This window comes from Vanessa cardui, chromosome 20 (assembly GCF_905220365.1).
Source record: "Vanessa cardui chromosome 20, ilVanCard2.1, whole genome shotgun sequence".
In the NCBI taxonomy this organism is placed as follows: Eukaryota; Metazoa; Arthropoda; class Insecta; order Lepidoptera; family Nymphalidae; genus Vanessa; species Vanessa cardui.
The window spans coordinates 12,434,317-12,452,769 of NC_061142.1; the positions used below are offsets into that span (position 1 = coordinate 12,434,317).

The 18,453-nt window shown below is 33.1% G+C and overlaps 1 protein-coding gene across 1 annotated transcript; it reads right to left on the reverse strand.

The window, feature by feature from the left end:
• Nucleotides 1-3,434: 3,434 nt before the first annotated feature.
• LOC124538364 (phytanoyl-CoA dioxygenase, peroxisomal-like) lies at nt 3,435-8,792 on the reverse strand. Its single transcript, XM_047115408.1, has 4 exons — nt 8,560-8,792; nt 5,730-5,903; nt 4,159-4,329; nt 3,435-3,764 (listed from the first exon to the last, which is right to left on the reverse strand). The coding sequence occupies exons 1-4, from the start codon at nt 8,758-8,760 to the stop codon at nt 3,513-3,515; spliced, it is 798 nt and encodes a 265-aa protein (XP_046971364.1). The 5' UTR covers nt 8,761-8,792; the 3' UTR covers nt 3,435-3,512.
• Nucleotides 8,793-18,453: the final 9,661 nt, after the last annotated feature.

Below are 18,453 nucleotides of genomic sequence, written 5' to 3' on the forward strand. Positions count from 1 at the left end.
CCTTTGCAGACTCATTTTATTATAACTTTATTTTAAGTCAGAATTTGTAACATATTTAAACAAAAACTCAAATAAAAGATCAAGATAAGAAAAAAGTAACCTGTTACCCTTTTACACACGCTGCTTCACACGTGTGACAAAAATATCATCTGATTTTCTTCAATAGAGATTACTTGAAAATGCTTGTGCAAAGACCTAAGTTGACCTGTGTTATGTACTAGACCATCACAGTGTAGGTGTGCATCAAAATTTTAATTTGGAAGACATCATGATATTTTATAATCTTTCAATCATCTACAACCTGCAAATTTCCCACTGCTGAACAAAGGCCTCCTCTCCCTTTGAGGAAATGGTTTATATCCTCTATTATTTATATATTATCATAAAACAACTATTAATATCCCTGACAACAATTGATTCGAAATAAAAGGTATTACAAATCCATACATTCAAATTTTCAAATAAATAGATTCGTAAATAAACCCAGACGGCTCGGATGATAAATAATCTACAAATGTATAGTGTGTATCGACGACTCTACATAAATTCACGTTATGGGGTCACATTTGTCACCGGTAATGTGGTGCGCGCAATATTCATGGCCGTTTCCGTATAGCCAAGAATTGCTCCCACGGAATATTCCAGTTTGAATGCTTATTTTAAAACGGGATCGCTTTTTTAAAATGCATTTTTTCTTATTTCTGCCACAACCCACAGTGACTTCGTAAATAAGAGTTCATTTCAGGGATATTTTCAGAGATTTCAATGAATATTTCTAAGTCGTGTTAGTAAATTCTCTGCTCACAAATCACAAAATATATTTATCTACGGCTATTAGATGTATTGTTTCTCGAATACAAAATCCAAGGATATCCAAAATTAATAACAAACAGAATATTTTAAATATTTGTATGAATGTAAATGAAAAAGAAAAAAATTTGAAATGTTGAATGAAAAACTGGATTTACTTCCAAGGTTCTTAAATAAATTTCTTCAGCCGTACACTGTTATTTTCAGATTGACCGTTAGCCTTACAGAGCTTCACAGTGTCACGGGGTAATGGGGCAAACCTTCTGAGTTATTTCTAACTTCAAATGACATCCATTCCGATCCTGTCTCCTATGACGCCGATTTATAAAACGATGTGCTTATTTTTTCCGACTTGAAAATAAAGGAGGAGGTTATACGTTAAATGGCATTCATTATTAAGACATAAAAACGGTTCGCCTTTAGAATAACTTTACTTTTAGTAACTTTAGTTTAAAATTTAATTGATTTTCTTTTTGGAAAAATCATTTTTGATTTGCTTAATGACACTCGCTAATAAGAGATCATTTCTCAAAAAGCCGATGGGATCTTTATTCAAGCTATAACTAACCTATATTTTTAACCAATTAGTTTTCCACGAGGACTTTTTTCTTGAAGTAAAAAAATGTCTCAATTTTTATTCGAATAATCGCATTTATTTTAAAAATTTTACATCTATTTAGGAACAATAGAAGTGAATATATGGCACACAGCTTGGTATTGAATTGGCAAATTTTTAAGCTGCAACACCACTTCTACACTGACAATGTCTTTAAAATTAAAGCATTCCACTTCTTAAAGAAAACCTTCGTAGCTACAAATATTCTTTGAAAGGCTCATTACTTCCACTCAATCCCGGAGCCGTGTATAATCCCGGATTAGAGTCCTGCGCAAATGAAGCACCATCCGTGCAATCATTTCCGTCCGTGAAAGCTTGTTAAGTCGTTTTTTGCGGCTGTAATTATGTATTTTATGTTATCTGTTTATTTGTCTTGAGATAAGGAAGTTAAAATTTATTTTAACTTTGCATGCATATTATATGACACTAGAAAATATACAACAGTGGCGTCTTTTTAGGTCTTATAAGATCGGCTAGTTTTACATCACTAACGATTGTTGATAATACTTATAAAAGTGTTACTAAAGGTATTTTGTTTTTGTTCATGAACGTAATCTTTCATAATTATTAACATAAATTATGCTTTTGGTCCAGCATATTGTATCTACATAATATAATAGTTAAACCATTGTCTATGATTCGCTCCTTAGCTAAAACAGGGCCAATAATTAGTTACTGAGTTTTTATGTCGAGAAATTCTTAGTGGCTCGGACTCCACAAGCTGACAGATAAAACTGACAGTTTTATCCTCCTATCTTGGAAAGCATGTAGAGCTGTTGGTCCTGCGTTGGTCCTACTCTTTCAAATCGTGTTTATTTTACCGTAACGTCCAATTATGAGAATGCACTTATTTCGTGTGCATAATTAAGCTTGCGAACTATCTATATCAATATGTATATCTATATAGATATAATCTATCAGTACCTCGCCTTATTGCCTCCACGAGTGACAGGAGGGCTGGTTCGTTTTTTTCCCAGAGGATCGGAATTGCGAATCAACTGGAAAATGCTGCTAGCATTCTTGCCACCATGTTAGTTCGTATATGTATATAGTTAAGCATTTAATGTTATTAATTCTTATTTTAAGAAAATTATGTTCTTATATCTATAAATATAATTATTTGTTACAGAAACTTAAAATATTTTGGTAACTTTAGTACAAATGTAACTACAAGTGATCTTTAGTATCAATATTTCTTTCGATAATGTTAGGATATTTCCTAATACCTTTCTGTAGAAATCCCATCGGACAAACCACCATACTATGTAGTATATATTATACTAGTATAAGTCTTTTTGTAGAGTTATTACTCTATAAAAATGACTTCTACTTTGACAGTTTTAATGGCCGTTTAAATTTGTAATAAGTCCATTATAAGAGATTGCTCGTTCAATTTTAATAATATTCCTGATCTTTCAACACGTTTCTAAATGGTGAAGGTAATTAACCTTGTTATCCAGCAAGAAAATGCGGTAAGCGTTCTTGGAATTACACGTCAAGGAGGGATGGAAGTAATCCTGTTTCCATAGTTCCCTGAATTTCATTTTACTTTTTATTAGTTTCTTTTTTCATTAATTTTTATAATTGAAATTAAACACCATGTATCAATATAAAAAGAACTGATCTGATATACGAAACGAACTCTCTACTTGATGGTGCTGCACCACTTACATTTCTAACGTTCAATATCATAATGGTACAACTTGTTTATTCGGTTTTGGTATTGCTCGAGGAAATCAAAATCAATTACCAATTGTGTCCACTTGAATATTATGATTCATTATGTTTTTATATGGAAAAAAAAATCGTTACACAACATACATTTTATTATGTATGTACAAATTCTTCTGAACCAACAATTTAATGGGATTAGTTTTTTAAGTACACCCTAAACACTGATGCGATGTAGGAAAATGACTATCAGATTTTGTCTGTATTTTCATATCAATTTAACACCTATTAGTGTTAATACGACGTGTTAGTAGGATGCCCAAAAAAAGATTCTCAGTAGAAATTACGGCAATGTTTATTGATATGAGTATATTACAAGGGCGTTCAAACAATTTTCATCATTATATAAAATCGATTAATCTCGAGCTCTATTGGCAACTGTAGCATCTCTGTCCAGGTTGACTCCACGCAGCACCCACCCCCTGCCCGGCTGGCCGGGTTCTCCGCCAATGGGCCTGTCGTGGGCATCTGCCAGTTGTGCCAGGAACATTCGTCTTGGGCGAGTTGAGTTATTCGGAGTACTTCCGTGAATCAGGAAATAGGAGAAGATGACAACGTCTCCGGCTTCCGCGATGACGGGAGTCGCGCGTTCTATTGGATACTTTTTCTGAAATTATGAGCGAAGGTTAATAGCTGCTAGAATATTATGCAATAAAGTGCAGCAAGCCAAGCGTCCATTAATGTATAAGTAGCAGAGGAAAGGGTCACTGACACATTTCTTTTAATTTTTATTCACAAATGCATTATTATACAGTATTATTTTTTTGTCTTTGTGTACCTATATTATTTATTGTTTTATTCAATCTTGATATTATTCCATTCTGTATCTAATTCGGTATTAAGACAACACATATAATCAAGAATACATATCCAGCGTAAATAAAATTCTACCACGCAAAGTCTGTATCAATTTTTTATCTTAACTTTGAATGATATTTTACATTTTTGTCCACTTGCAATTGTTTTAACAAACATTAGTACAACAATAATAAAACACAAACCTGATCAACGTAATGGAAGCTGCTACCTTCCTTGGGTCCGAAGTCCTCCAAAGGACCTAACTTGTGTGAGCCGGGGTAAACGAACAATCCTCCATTTTCAGGATTAGAATCATCTAGGTGCACAAATGCGGCCACCATAGAATCCTTTTCATATGGGAAATAGGGATAGTCCTAAAAATAAACACATATATAACTTAAATTCAGTTACACTTATTTATCTATAATCTATGTATGTATAATTATTGGACAATAATTTTTCAAACGAAAAACAAATTAACCCAAACCTTATATATAAAATAAAGGGTCCGTGCTACAAATTGGCGTTCCACAAGGGACAACAATTTGGTCCTTTTTTATTTAATATATAAATAAATGATAATTGACTATAAACAGATAATTTCTGCTTCGTATTTTAAAATTTTAAACAAACTAATTAAAATAATATTTAAAATTGATTGATTCTTTACCCAATCCTATATATGAAGAGCGTAAGCCGATTTTTGTCCCATTGATTATAGGATGTTAGACGCACGTAAAAATCGGTTGTAGTCTCATTTTAAGGAGCTATAGCGGTAGATGTGCAGAAAATTAAAGTGGATCCCTAATTGCAATTTATAAATGGTTGTAATTCAAGAAAGAATTAATTTTAGAAAGAGCAAAAAGTTACTGACTGCTTAGAGAGCGGTACTACGGCTGTATAAGACAAAATTAAAAACGTAAACCAAATTAAAGTAAATTGTTTATAACAAACTTGAATTCTAACTGAGCTAATTATACATGATATGACATTAATAATTTCATTAGAAAAAAGGTTAGTCGTATTGGCGCCATAAGTGATTTTCAATTAAATCAATTAAAACCAAAACATAAGTTACTAAATTCCTAAAAAATCTTTAGTATTTTTGGTATAAAATTAAACAGCAATAAAACCAAGCTATTGTACATGTATTCAACTCTGCTGTGTATCAGATATTAGAGTTTTTATACTTTAGTGTTCAGGCTCACGTTGAATTCCCATTCGTCTTCTGCTACAGGTAACTCCGCTGAATGCTAAGCTAGAAAAGTTTGAGAGCTTTCTGGTATTGATACTGCTAGGGTCGATATGCCTTACATATAGTAGGGCTGGGTCAATATACCTTACTATATTAAATTAAGTTTTGTTGTGACGAATCTTGAATTGCGAATATTTTAATTTTTTTAAAAGTCATTTAACATTAAAGACACATTATTATGCGCAACTAAAATTTTCATTTTTCTTTTCCTAACACACCTGTCCTTAAATAACATTAATTTGTACCAAGTTAAAAAGAAAAATACGTTATATTGAGATCTTATTGCTTGCTAATCTTAAAGTTCATTAATTTAAATTTTTTTAGGCCGCGCTTTCAAGCATCGATTTTTATCGATCAATTGCAAAATTGAAAGCGTTTCGATAAGTATGAATAGATCTTTAACTAAATGAAGGTGATCCTTCATTTAGTGACACGTGTTCAATAAAATAGATCTTTACATCTACTATTACTCAATTTCAAATGATCACCTAACATCGAACCAAAGGAATTTCTCCATACCTGATGCATAGGATACGATGCTCCCTTCTCTGGGGGCTTAAAGTGCGCCTTGGTATGGTGCAGGACAATGTTCTTTGTACCCATAACGTCTTCCAAGGCATCTAGAAGGTCATCGTTGTACAACAACTTGCCGAAAACAGCATGGTGCATTTGCAAATTGTGAATTCCTTTCACCTGCAAAATAAATATTCCAAGATTATTATTGTAAGCCCTGAATAATTCATCAAACGTTTGTGTGTAGTTTCTCTAATGAAGGGATAGAAAATCTACATAATTATAAGCACAAAGGACGGTTGTTTAAGCCGTACTTGTCTGGGAACACCCACTTCAACAGTTATTTCTAACAACGAAATAGAAGGTCTAAGTCCGTCTAATTAAGTAATGAATGTCCTTTACAAAACGAATGTCCAACAAATGGTGGACAAATAATTTATATTGTTATATTTTCTTAGCAGTTTTCTTCGCTTTATAGTTCTTTCTTTATTTATCTAATATGCCATCAATAGGCCTTCTGATGTTAACTAGTCCAAGGCCTAACCAAGGCCTATAGACATTAGCGCTGTAAGAACTATTGAAAATTTCATACTTCTAACTAAAATGTTAAATCCCTAGTGCCTGTATAGGCCGTTAAGAGTTATTTTACCTCCAAAATCTATCAAAGAGGCTGCGCGTTAGATTGGCATTACTATCTAATTTTTTAGAGATTTATATGATAAATTCAATGATTAATTATATTTAATAATGCCAAAAATAATTCGTAGTGGGAGAAAGATAGTGCTAGCTGTGTGTGAAAAGGACAAAGCTAGTAAAGTGTCTGTAATTTTCTCTAATGTCCGTATTTTTAAGCGACTCAAAAAAAGGAGTGTTCTCAATTCGACCGGTATATTTTTTTATGTTTGTTCGCCGATTATTTTATTACTTTTTAATGATCACTTTGAAGTCGGTGTTATTTTTTAGAAAATATTTTTTATGAGGTTACGTGGAAGTGGTGTACCTTAATAGTTAAATCATTAATTTAATGTTAAAATAAACAAAAAATCAAAATCGAAATATTCTTTATGTGTGCTTTTACAAACACTTTTGAATCGTCATTTAATAACTATTTTATGTGAAGCTACCACCGGTTCGGAAAGTAGGTCCTACCGAGAAGAACCGGCAAGAAACCCAGTAGTTACTCTTTTTCATCATTTAAAAATACAGTCATGTTAGTTAAATCCAATTATTTATGCAGGTATGTAATTTATTCTGCCTGAAAGTTTGAATTGGAATTCAAAAAAATTTTTTACATAAACGAATAACAAATATAAAAAAGTAAATGATAACTCTGATACCTAGTCTGATATCATTTTTTATTATTCGTTTTCTTCTGATGATATTCTTATTCGAAATACAAGTTGTGATCAATCCGTACTTATTGGTACATATTATGTATAACAACAAGCCACCCCACGTCTACACATACAGTTCCCTACCACCGTTTGCACCAATTTATGTAGGAATATGACTACCGCTGCAAACGGGTTAAAATATAATTGTTCATTTGGCTCAGGTAGAAATAAATAACTATTATTGTATATATTTATGTAGGACAGCTTGCTACATACCAGGTGTACAAGTATGAAATGCGGATTTTTTTCTAAAAAAAAGTTGTTCAATTTGGAAGAATGATAAAAAGTGCTTTATTCAAAATATGCTCCATTGTTTGTTATACATTTTTCCCATGTTTCGGGCAACTTGTGAATACCTCGCCAGAAAAAATCTTCCCCTTTTGCTGCGAACCATTCATCGAGCCATTTCTGGTATAATGACATTCTGCCCGTACTACCAAACATTCCCTCATCTATCACTATTTCCCAATGTTATGAAAAGGAATTATAGAAACTAGCTGTAGCAACATATAGCACAAGCTAGCCAACTCAATAGAGGTAAAATAGCTGTGAACGGACTATAGTTCCACGGTCTCAATCATCCTTTAAACCGGAAAACAATCACACTAAGTGTGTGGCGGTAAATTATCTGATGGTTTGTACCAATACGTTTCAAAACCTTCTCCTTCAAGGGATAGGAGGTCTTTAGCCCAGCAGTGTGAAATCTACAGGCTGTTGTTGTTGTTGGGTTGTACCAACTCAGACGGCCTTTTACATAAAAATTACTGTCATTTAAAAATAATTATTGTTTAGGATATGAATGAAACAATCCACAATTATGTAATTAATTTCAGGTGGAGAAGCAAATACGTGAAAACATAGAAAGTCTACAGAACAAAAAAAATAAAGTATTTGTTCGAAAGGTGAAAATAGATGACAAAATAAAAACGAATAAAAAATCTATTTTCTGACACTAATTGTTTAACCTCGGATGGCAGTTACACAGTACCTCGGTATATATTTGTAATTACTCTTCATAGTCATTTTTACATATAATATTTAATATTATCACGATGGTCACATATTTAAAAATCGACAGCTATAACATTAAACGTTACAATAATAATTCAAAAGAAAAAACCATTTTAAAACCAAACTTAGAAAAAAAAAAGAAACTTTTAAACTAAAATTTTACTTTTAACTTGTAATGTAATTTCACATTTGACATATTTTATATAATATGAAATCTTTCTGAACGCACCGATAAACGTCAAACATGGCCGCCCGTTGGACTGACATGCCCTTGAATTTTATTGATTGGATATCGAAATATCTCGATAGTACGCACTTTATTAATAAGATTGCTGACGAAAAAATAATTATTTTTAACGATATAATTGTAAACAGTTCTCGATATAGTCTACCTGGACGAAATTAATATAGGTTATACAAAATAGGCTTACCGTGTAGGGGCTATCACTTTCCCTGAAGCTGTCATCGCTTCCAACCCACGAACTCTCTGTTTTCGCCTGATTCTTCCTCCTGAACAAATCATCGTACTCCTTCGACAGCTTCTGAAGCTCGTCATCTTTGATTAACTTCTTCAGATGTACGTATCCATTGTCTTTGTAGAATTGAATCTGTTCTTTCGTTAAGCGAACCATCGTAACAGCTGTTTCAATGAGAAATAAGCAAAATTGCAATGTTACAGCTTTTATATTTTACTGTAAAATCATTCTGGGCAAAGTTCCTGACCCCATTGACGTTAATTTTTATCAACACTTTTTATGGTGTTGGAATTTTTGGTGTTTTGTTATGGAGATCACGAACAGTGTAAAGGCAGGAACACACATTGCAATAATAATAAACTTGACATTATGGCTTTAATAAAATTATCTATTGAACAAAAAATAGATTATTAGAATATCCGTTTATATGTATGTACATGTATGTTCGCGTAAAATGCGGAGTCAGGGCGGATACCTATATATGATATCGTTCTTTATCTAATTGTATCATTATACTAAGTATGTGAAATAGGGTATCATTATAGTTGGAACCCATTAATTAACGTAAAATATTCGAAGATCAAATCGTAACCCATAATGTTTATAGAAAAAAATTGAATACATTGACATGAAAACCGGGTTCTAAGTAGTTGTTTATATAATAAAACTATCAATAGGTTATAGAAGTTCAACTGTTATCTGTATTTATGGTAAGCAAACCAAATAAGATAAGTGTTGGGATAAACAAACTTATATGTTTTTAACGGTTGTTCACGATAGCGCTTCCCAAGAAGTCATTGCAATATCTAGATTCGATAATTCGGCCAGAAACGCATTTAAGGTGATAATACTGCAACTGCTTTTCGTCGTAATGACCGAAAATTATCGAGGAAGAGACACCATTGTCATCGTTAATAATTAAAAGTAAATAAATGATCTGTTCATATACCACTCTTCTCCTCTCTATTTAAAGAAAATATTTGAAGTTTATTCACATGTGTGGATGCACATGTAGCATAATTTTATATGACACATAGAGATTGATCGATTGATATACCTACGCCGCTCAACACGAGTCGTACACACGAATTAAGAAAATATATATTCACTTGGTGGTAGGGCTTTGTGCAAGCCCGTCTTGGTAGGTACCACCCACTCACCAGTTATTCTACCGCCATATAACAGTACTCAGTATTGTTGTGTTTCGGTTTGAAGGGTGAGTGAGGCAGTGTAATTACAGGCACAAAGGACATCAAATCTTAGTTCCCATGGTTGGCGGCACATCGACGATGTAAGGAATAGTTAATATTTCTTACAGCGTCATTGTCTATGGGTGATGGTGACCACTTACCATCAGGTGGCCCATATGCTCGTCCGCCAACCTATACCATAAAAAAGGTACTTGTGGAGTTTGAACACACAATCATCGGTTAAAATGCACGCATTCTAACCTCTGCTCTGTTTTCTTAGTACTTAAAGTAAGTCGAGCGATTTTCATCGTTGCATTATGAACACGCAAAGGTTTATTGTTAATTAATATATTTATTAAAATCAATGCGTTAAATTTAATTAATAATAAAAATATAATGGAGCCATTCAATGTGTATTGTGCAGGAATGGGAGTTAAAATTATTTTTAAACATTAATACCCTAAAAATTTCGAACCAAAATATAATATCTGTTATTTTATAAAAATAAATATAAAGAATCAAAAGATCTGGCGTTACAACATGTTTTGCTAAGCATTTCATACCCTTTTTAGATGCGCATATTTACAACTACATCTAGAAATTCTTTGACCTCAAAGCATGCGCTGTTAAGCAGACGAAACTTCGTACAACAAACTGGCTCCAAACAATGTCTTATCAACATGCAGAAAGAATTTTAAGACCGTAAAGTAACTACATATACATCGTATGTATAAAAACTTACACAGGGTTTATCCTTTTTACATATTATATTAATAACACTTTTTTATGCTATAGGTTTGCGTATGGGCCTAACATCATATGGGCCACCTGGTATGTGGTAAGTGGGCACCACCGCCCATATACATAGGCACTGTAATAAATATTAACCATTCTTTATATCGCTTTTAACCTTTCTCACTCACGCTTCAAACCGGAATACAACAATACCAAGCACTTTTGTTTGGTGGTAGAATATCTGATGTGTGGGTGGTGCCTACCCAGACGGGCTTGCACGAAGCCCTACCACGAAGTGTTATATACTATTACAAAATTTTAATATATGGGGTGAAAGTAAAAGTAATAAAAATATGGTAAAACATTAATTGCGATCCCTGACTGACAACTGCTGGTCGTTAAAATATGTAAGATAATGGTTAAGTTTGTTTTAAGTAATAGAAAACTATTTTATAAACTCATATATGACTTGGAATGGCCCTTTTCTTGATTAGCAATCTGGACGTTTTGACGGTTGACGACATTTATTTTCATGTGTTTGATTTGTGTTCAAATCATGACACGTGATGTGGCCTCATGCGACACATGAAGGTTTCGTGTCGATGTTTTTGATCATCAATTGATTTCAAAGATCAAGGATTAGATCCCACTGACGCCATTTATTAGTATTAGTATTTATAAAGAAGTATATTTATGCATTTTAAAGTTAATCCATCATAAGGCGGATGTTTTTATAAAAAGCTTTTAAGTTTTATGATAAAAATTAAGTAATCATATTTGTATGCGGAACCAATTTATTATATTAACTAGCTTATTTCCTGCAACTCCATCCGCATTAAGTTACATTATCCTGATCTTAATTTATTTAGTCCTATGCGCTTGTTCCCTGATATATTATATATATATATATATAACTAGCGACCCGCCCTGGGTTCGCGCGGCTGCAATTCTGATACTAAATATACTACATAATGTCTTACAACGGTCACAGCTCTTTTATATTTTATTTATATAATACAAACCACTATGAACTTACGTTTTTATATAAAATATTCTATGTATTTGGATAATGATTAATGCTGTATTGCTTCATAATACAGCATTAAATCAAATAGAAAATAAGCCATTATTTCTCAAAAAAAAAATAAAAGATAAAAAATGGTTATTTCGGATTATCCCTAAGAGATCTAGATATAGCACATTATTTTGATGTATCTCGTGGGGTTGGCACCGAATTTGCACCTAAACGCAAAAACTGTTTTTATGTACTAAATAATCTTTTTAGCTGAGATGGCCCAGTGGTTGGAACGCGTGCATCTTAACCGATGATTGCGTGATCAAACCCAGGCAAGCACCGCTATATATACATATGTGCTTAATTTGTGTTTATAATTCATCTCGTGCTCGGCGGTGAAAGAAAACATCGTGAGGAAACCTGCATGTGTCTAATTTCATCGAAATTCTGCTACATGTGCATTCCACCATTGGAACATTGGAACAGCGTGTTGGAATATTTTTCAAACCGTCCTTGATGGAAGAGGATGCCTTATCTCAGCAGTGGGAAATGTACAGGCTGTTACTTTACTCTTTTTACATCTCTTTAGAAACCTCTAAAATAATCACTGTTTCTCTACTATTTTGTAAACGTATGATACACATAGAGCTTCCTCATCAATCAATCTATGTATTAAAAACAGCGCATCACATTCCGTTTTGTAATTTTAAAGATTATCACAGGGACAGACACCGGTAAGTGACTTTGTTTCATACTATGTAATGATGATAATGATAATGATAATATCATGATATATTCTCAATAAAATCAATTATTATGATACAACGACGAAAGTTATAAAACAAAAAGCGTAAAGATATATTTGTCGAATTCGCAAAGTCAACGCTTTCTTCGATAAAATTTCGCAGATCAATTTTAATTGACCTTGAATAAATTTAATGCTCGTTAATATCAATATGTAAATCATATTATTCATTACTTTATTTACAATGATAAAGTTTCTTACATTAAGTACTCGTTTACTTAATAACAAGACATATAAATTTAATTGTAATGATATATGGACATAGATTTGACGACCTCCGTGGTCAAGTGGTGTTTGCACCGGTTTTCATGGGTACGCCACTCCGAGGTCCCGGGTTTAAATCCCGGCCGAGTCGATGTAGATTATCATAAGGTTTATATGTTTTCTTGGGTCTGGATGTTTGTGGTACCGTCATTGCTTCTGATTTTCCATAACGCAAGTGCTTTAGCTACTTACATTGGGATCAGAGTAACGTATGTGATGTTGTCCAATATTTATTTATTTATTATTTGCTTAATTATTAAGAATCGTGGGATTACCCCAGTCTCTCTTATTTATTAATATGAATAGTTGTTTTGACACGGGGGCTTCTGTGACGAGTTGCCGGACAGGTTAGAGCTCTCTAGTGTTAGTTTTATCCGAATACATTATCGCTTTATCGCGATTATTAAAAGAAATTGGTTTTACTCACTTTTATTATGGAAAGTTATGACAACAGTTAAGACCGTGACGTCAGCAATACTGACGTCATTATTTTTAAAAACAATATGATGCCTGGGAATCAGGTGGCGCCAAGGGACCGCCTATCTATAGATATAAAAAAAGTGTTTTAATCGTGATAAGAAACCGAATAATTTTCCATTTATAATATTATATATCTGATACCACATTCATTGCATTCACTTGTAACCGCAAGGGATAAGCCGCCCTGGATTTATAAAGATAAATGTGAGACGCAGAACGATGCATTTCACGGCTTCTGCTTTTATCATAACCATTAAAGCCTAAACACCACTACAATTACTTCACATTATGTTCTAGTGCTAGATAATAAGGTTTATAAAGCAATAAATCTATAAATTAGTTGTGATGTTACATAGTATCTTCATATTTCTAATAATGCCTCCGTGTAGACGGTTCTGCGACCCATGTTTATCAATGCATTGGATTATTAGACTTTATATTATTTTAAAAACAAGGACGTTTAAAAATAATACTTTATAGCGTACACAAAGCGTACACTTTTAGTGCCATAATAAAGTTATTAATTAACACCTTAAGAGTCTCTCGTTAGGCAGCTGGGTCAAGGGCCTGATGCAGAAGGCAGTACTCCTCGGCACGGCACGTATGGTGAGGAAGATCCTCTGTCTGAAGCCCTGACCACCGGTGGCTTGGACCCTGTTCCCGCCACTGGTTAGCCTCTGTATTTTACATTTTTAAGTATATTTTATTTAAAAATGTAATAAAGCCATGAGTGAGAATAAATAAAAAATATATATATATATTAATAGACACCATTAAGAAACGGTACAGGAGTCGCTAAGCGGTGTGATAAGCGCGAGTTTGACCAAGACAATGACTTAGCTCCGTAAGGACTCCTGATAAAAGTTTTAACCTTAAATACAGACGTATAAATTATATATGAATGAATCTTTCAAAATGATTCATTGATATTAATTAAAATAATAATCACGCGGTCAGTCCATAAAAATATTTCCACAGGCTCCCAAAACGTGGTCATATTCTTCGTTTGAGTTACAGCTCCTTATATTTCATGGCACTCGTGTAGCTGAATGTACGCAGATAATGACGGTTACTAGGGCATCATATTAGAAGAATGCACGCTGAATTCCAAAAGGCTGATATACTCAATCATGAAAGGTTAGATAAAGAAAATAAATGACAGACGATTACTCCCTTTTTCCGTCCAACAAAAGTCCCCGATTATTCGAATGTGCACATTAGCCCAACACACTTTTGTTCTCTGATTGAATGTAATGCGGATAGAATATGTGCTTTAGTGATCTCTAATTACGGATTCGTGTCGTAATTAAATATAATGGAATTAATTCAAACTTATGACGTTGTTATTATCCTATTAAGTCATAAGAGTATTAAACTAACAACAATTTGTAAGGCTTTCTTGCAAGACTGTATATAGTATCCAGCCCACCTGTACTTATATATGTATCGTTATATAATCATTAAATTACATCATTTTTTTATAAATGGTAGATAAGCTACTATTTATATATATATATAGCTATGTATTATCCTGATGTTTAATCAATATTACTGTCCATTTTCATCCAAATTCGTTCAGTAGTTTTTTAGTGAAAGAATAACAAACCTGCATACATCCATCGTCACAAACTCTAGGATGTTTAATATTATTCGTGTCGATATATTGATAATGCAAATTAAAGGTAAATGGAATTCAAGTACCAATTTCATGAAATATTTTATTTACAATTACTTATTAATAGTATTCGACTGTCAAAAGAGTCGAGATGGCCCAGTGGTTAGAACGCGTGCATCTTAACCGACCATTGCGGGTTTAAACCCAGGCAAGCACCGCTGATTCATGTGCTTAATTTGTCTTTATAATTCATCTCGTACTCGGCGGTGAAGGAAAACATCGTGAGGAAACCTGCATGTGACAAATTTTATAGCAATTCTGCCACATGTGTATTCCACCAACTCGCATTGAAACAGCGTGGTGGAATATGTTCCAAACCTTCTCCTCAAAGGGAGAGGAGGCCTTTAGCCCAGCTGTGGGAATTTACAGGCTGTTGTTGTTTTTGTTGTTGTTGACTGTCAACATAAAGTCACAACCTACATGTGTATAATATCAATGAAATTCTGCCACCCGCGTTTGAAAAGCCTGGTGTATAGCGTTCGAAATACTTCTTTATGCTAATACATTTACATTATAATTATATATTTAATAAATTCATATTTTTGTAGTGTAATCGATTTTAGAACGTCATTGGTATGGCTGTATAAAATAATACAAGATGTTTTCCCGCGCTAACGTATTATTAATATAAATAAAATTTTAACAAAAAGAAAAACCGATTTCAAACAAAACACTATTTTAAAACAAATGAATATGCACGAAAAAGTAATAAAAATATTTGCGTATTCAACATATTTTTTAGAGTCTTCCTAAGTTAAATGAAATGAAAAATATTAGACTACTTAAAAGTCGATTAACGATTATATCATGTAGTTATAGTTATTGGTATATTTGGAGCCGGTGTTCCATCACTACATAGTATAAAACAAAGTCACTTCCTCTGTCCCTATATCTTTAAATCTAAGCAACGGATTTTGATGCGGTTTTTTTTAAAAGATAGTGTGATTCAAGGGGAAGGTTTGTGTATATAATACATGAACAATATAGTAAAGAAACACTGATAATTTTAGAAGTTTGCGATGTGATGTCGTATATAAACAAATTCTGTAGTATATTTAGTATCAGTATTGCACCCGTGCGAAGCCGGGGTGGGTAGCTAGTTGATTATAATATTCGACTATGATAATTACATAAACATAACCACATTACGGAAGGTGACTCAAATATCCAAATAACCTATAAATAAAAGATTCGACCGAGTATCGCTAACGTGCTCCTCAGAATTGTTCCGATCCCTTCCGTTCCGTTACTTTGTCGTGGATCCTGTGCTCAGAACCTTACCAAACTTTCACCAAATTACCCTTGAAGTATATATTTTATAATAAAAAAAGAATTATCAAAATTGGTTATATATTGGTATTGGTACAGTTATTCACCTATTTGTCGCGCATATCCATAATGCAAATTTAAGACTTATGTCGTTTTCACATGGATACCATCATCGGAAAAAAAATAAAAAAAATGGGACCCCACGGGAAGCACTACCTTTCAAACAAAAAAAAATTATCAAAATCGGTCCACCCAGTGAAAAGTTATGAGCTAACAAACATAAAAAAAAAAAAAAAAAATACAGACGAATTGATAACCTCCTCCTTTTGGAAGTCGGTTGAAAAGAAAGTCGAGCGTGGAACAACAATTAAAAATTATTGAAAATTTGATTTGTTTGATTTTATTTTAAGTTAACAACTTCAGAGCAATAATATTTCATAAAAATAAAACCAATAATAAATAAATATACATTCTACTGGCGTATTTATTAATAGGGAGAGGAGGCCTTAGCCCAGATATGCAATAAATACAGCCCCTAACTGAAGTGAAATTTAATTATTATCAATGGCCTAACTCCATAAATATATAGTTTTTAAATATCCCGCAGTTCTGTGTATCAATGCGTTTCGTTTCGTTAGCGGTAATCAGTTTCAACAACTGGTTCGATAATAAAATTAACGAATCCTGAGCGATCGTGCTCTTCCATTATTGTGCACCGTAAACTCATTTTCAGATATCGACCATGACAATATATAAAAAAAATCCACAGACTTTGCCGTTTCATAAATTTAAATTATTTTAAAAAAAAGGTAAAGAAGGTATATTATTCAGTACAAGATTATGCAGGCGATAAAAAAGCGTAAAGTTAATACTTGTTGACTTCCAGGTAGTCAAAAGTGCTTGTAAAAGCCTACTTGAATAAAATATATTTAGTTTTTATTAATTTTTGAAATTTGACAAAAAATCTACAATATTATTTCTGCCTATTAATGTTATAGGTTGGCGGACGAGCAAATGGGTCGCCTGGTAGTAGATTCTCACTACGGCTCATAGATGTGAGCGCAATAAGAAACCATTCCTTACATCGCCAATGTGCTCCCATTCTTCGGAACTAAAATGTTATGCGCCTGTAGTTACAAGAGTCGAGACAAGAGTCGATGATAGCGAATTCAAACCCAGGCAAGCAAAACTTAATTTTCATGGGCTTATAATTCATTTCGAGCTAGCCGGTGAAGGAAAATATCATAAGGAAACCTGCATGCTTCCTTCCTTGAAAGCTCTTCCTCTTCCCGTGTGGTCCCATTTTAATTTTATCCAGTTCTGATGATGGTATCCATATGAAAAGCCTAGTCTTAAATTTGCTGTACGCATGTGCGCGATAAATAGGTGAATAACTCAAAATCACACCAACCAATCTTTTTCTATTGGACAGGACATATACTTCAAGGGTACTTTGGTGAATGTGTCTTTAGGTTCTGAGGATGGAATCCAAAGTCACGGAACTCTTCAATTCTGAGGAGCACGTTAGCGATACTTCACCGAATCTTTTATTTGGATTAGGTTATTTGGATATAGGAATATGTTCCAAACCTTCTCCTTAAAGGGAGAGGAGGCCTTTAGCCCAGCAGTGGGAATTTACAGGCTGTTGTTGTATTTGGATATTTGAGTCACCTTCCGAAAAGTGGTTATGTTTGAGTATTTGTCACAGTTTAATATGATAATCAATAGAACTCCTTAACGGCTCACAGCGAGGGTGCGATATGTGGCAAAATTTCTGATGATATACGATATATGTATATTAGTTTTTTTGCAAAGGTTTATTTACTAAAGTCGATTACACCTCTTTTGAGGGTGGTACCTTGTAGTTTATGGACTGTAACTGACTAGCTTAACAATCAAGCTGAGACGGTGACTATATTTTTAGTTTTTTCCCTATTACATTTTTTTATGTAAAGCCACATTTTCGAGTATATTTTGAGGAACTCGCAAGTTTTTTTTTTTAATTTTCCTCGAAATAGTTTTATTCTGTTTACATAGAAGTTACACCCTAACTTCATTTACTTCATTTAAACAGCTCTGACTCATATAAACGGCTTGCTTAATATATCCATATTAAAAAAAAAATAGTGCGTATTCAAAATATTTTTAGTCCTACTAAGTAAAATGAAATAAAAAATATTAGACTACTTAAGAGTCGATTTATGATTATATGATGTAGTTATAATAATTGTTACATTTGGAGCCGGTGTCGTAGAAACGTAGAAACAGTGTCTTTTAATTTCAAAAGAGTACAGTTTGCGCTAAAATCAATTAACAAAGCACAAGATCAAATCTTTAAAATTGACTGCATAGAAATTAATGAAACATCAGTGTTCTTTAAATCAAAATTTAATTTGTACTTTTATTCTACCATAAT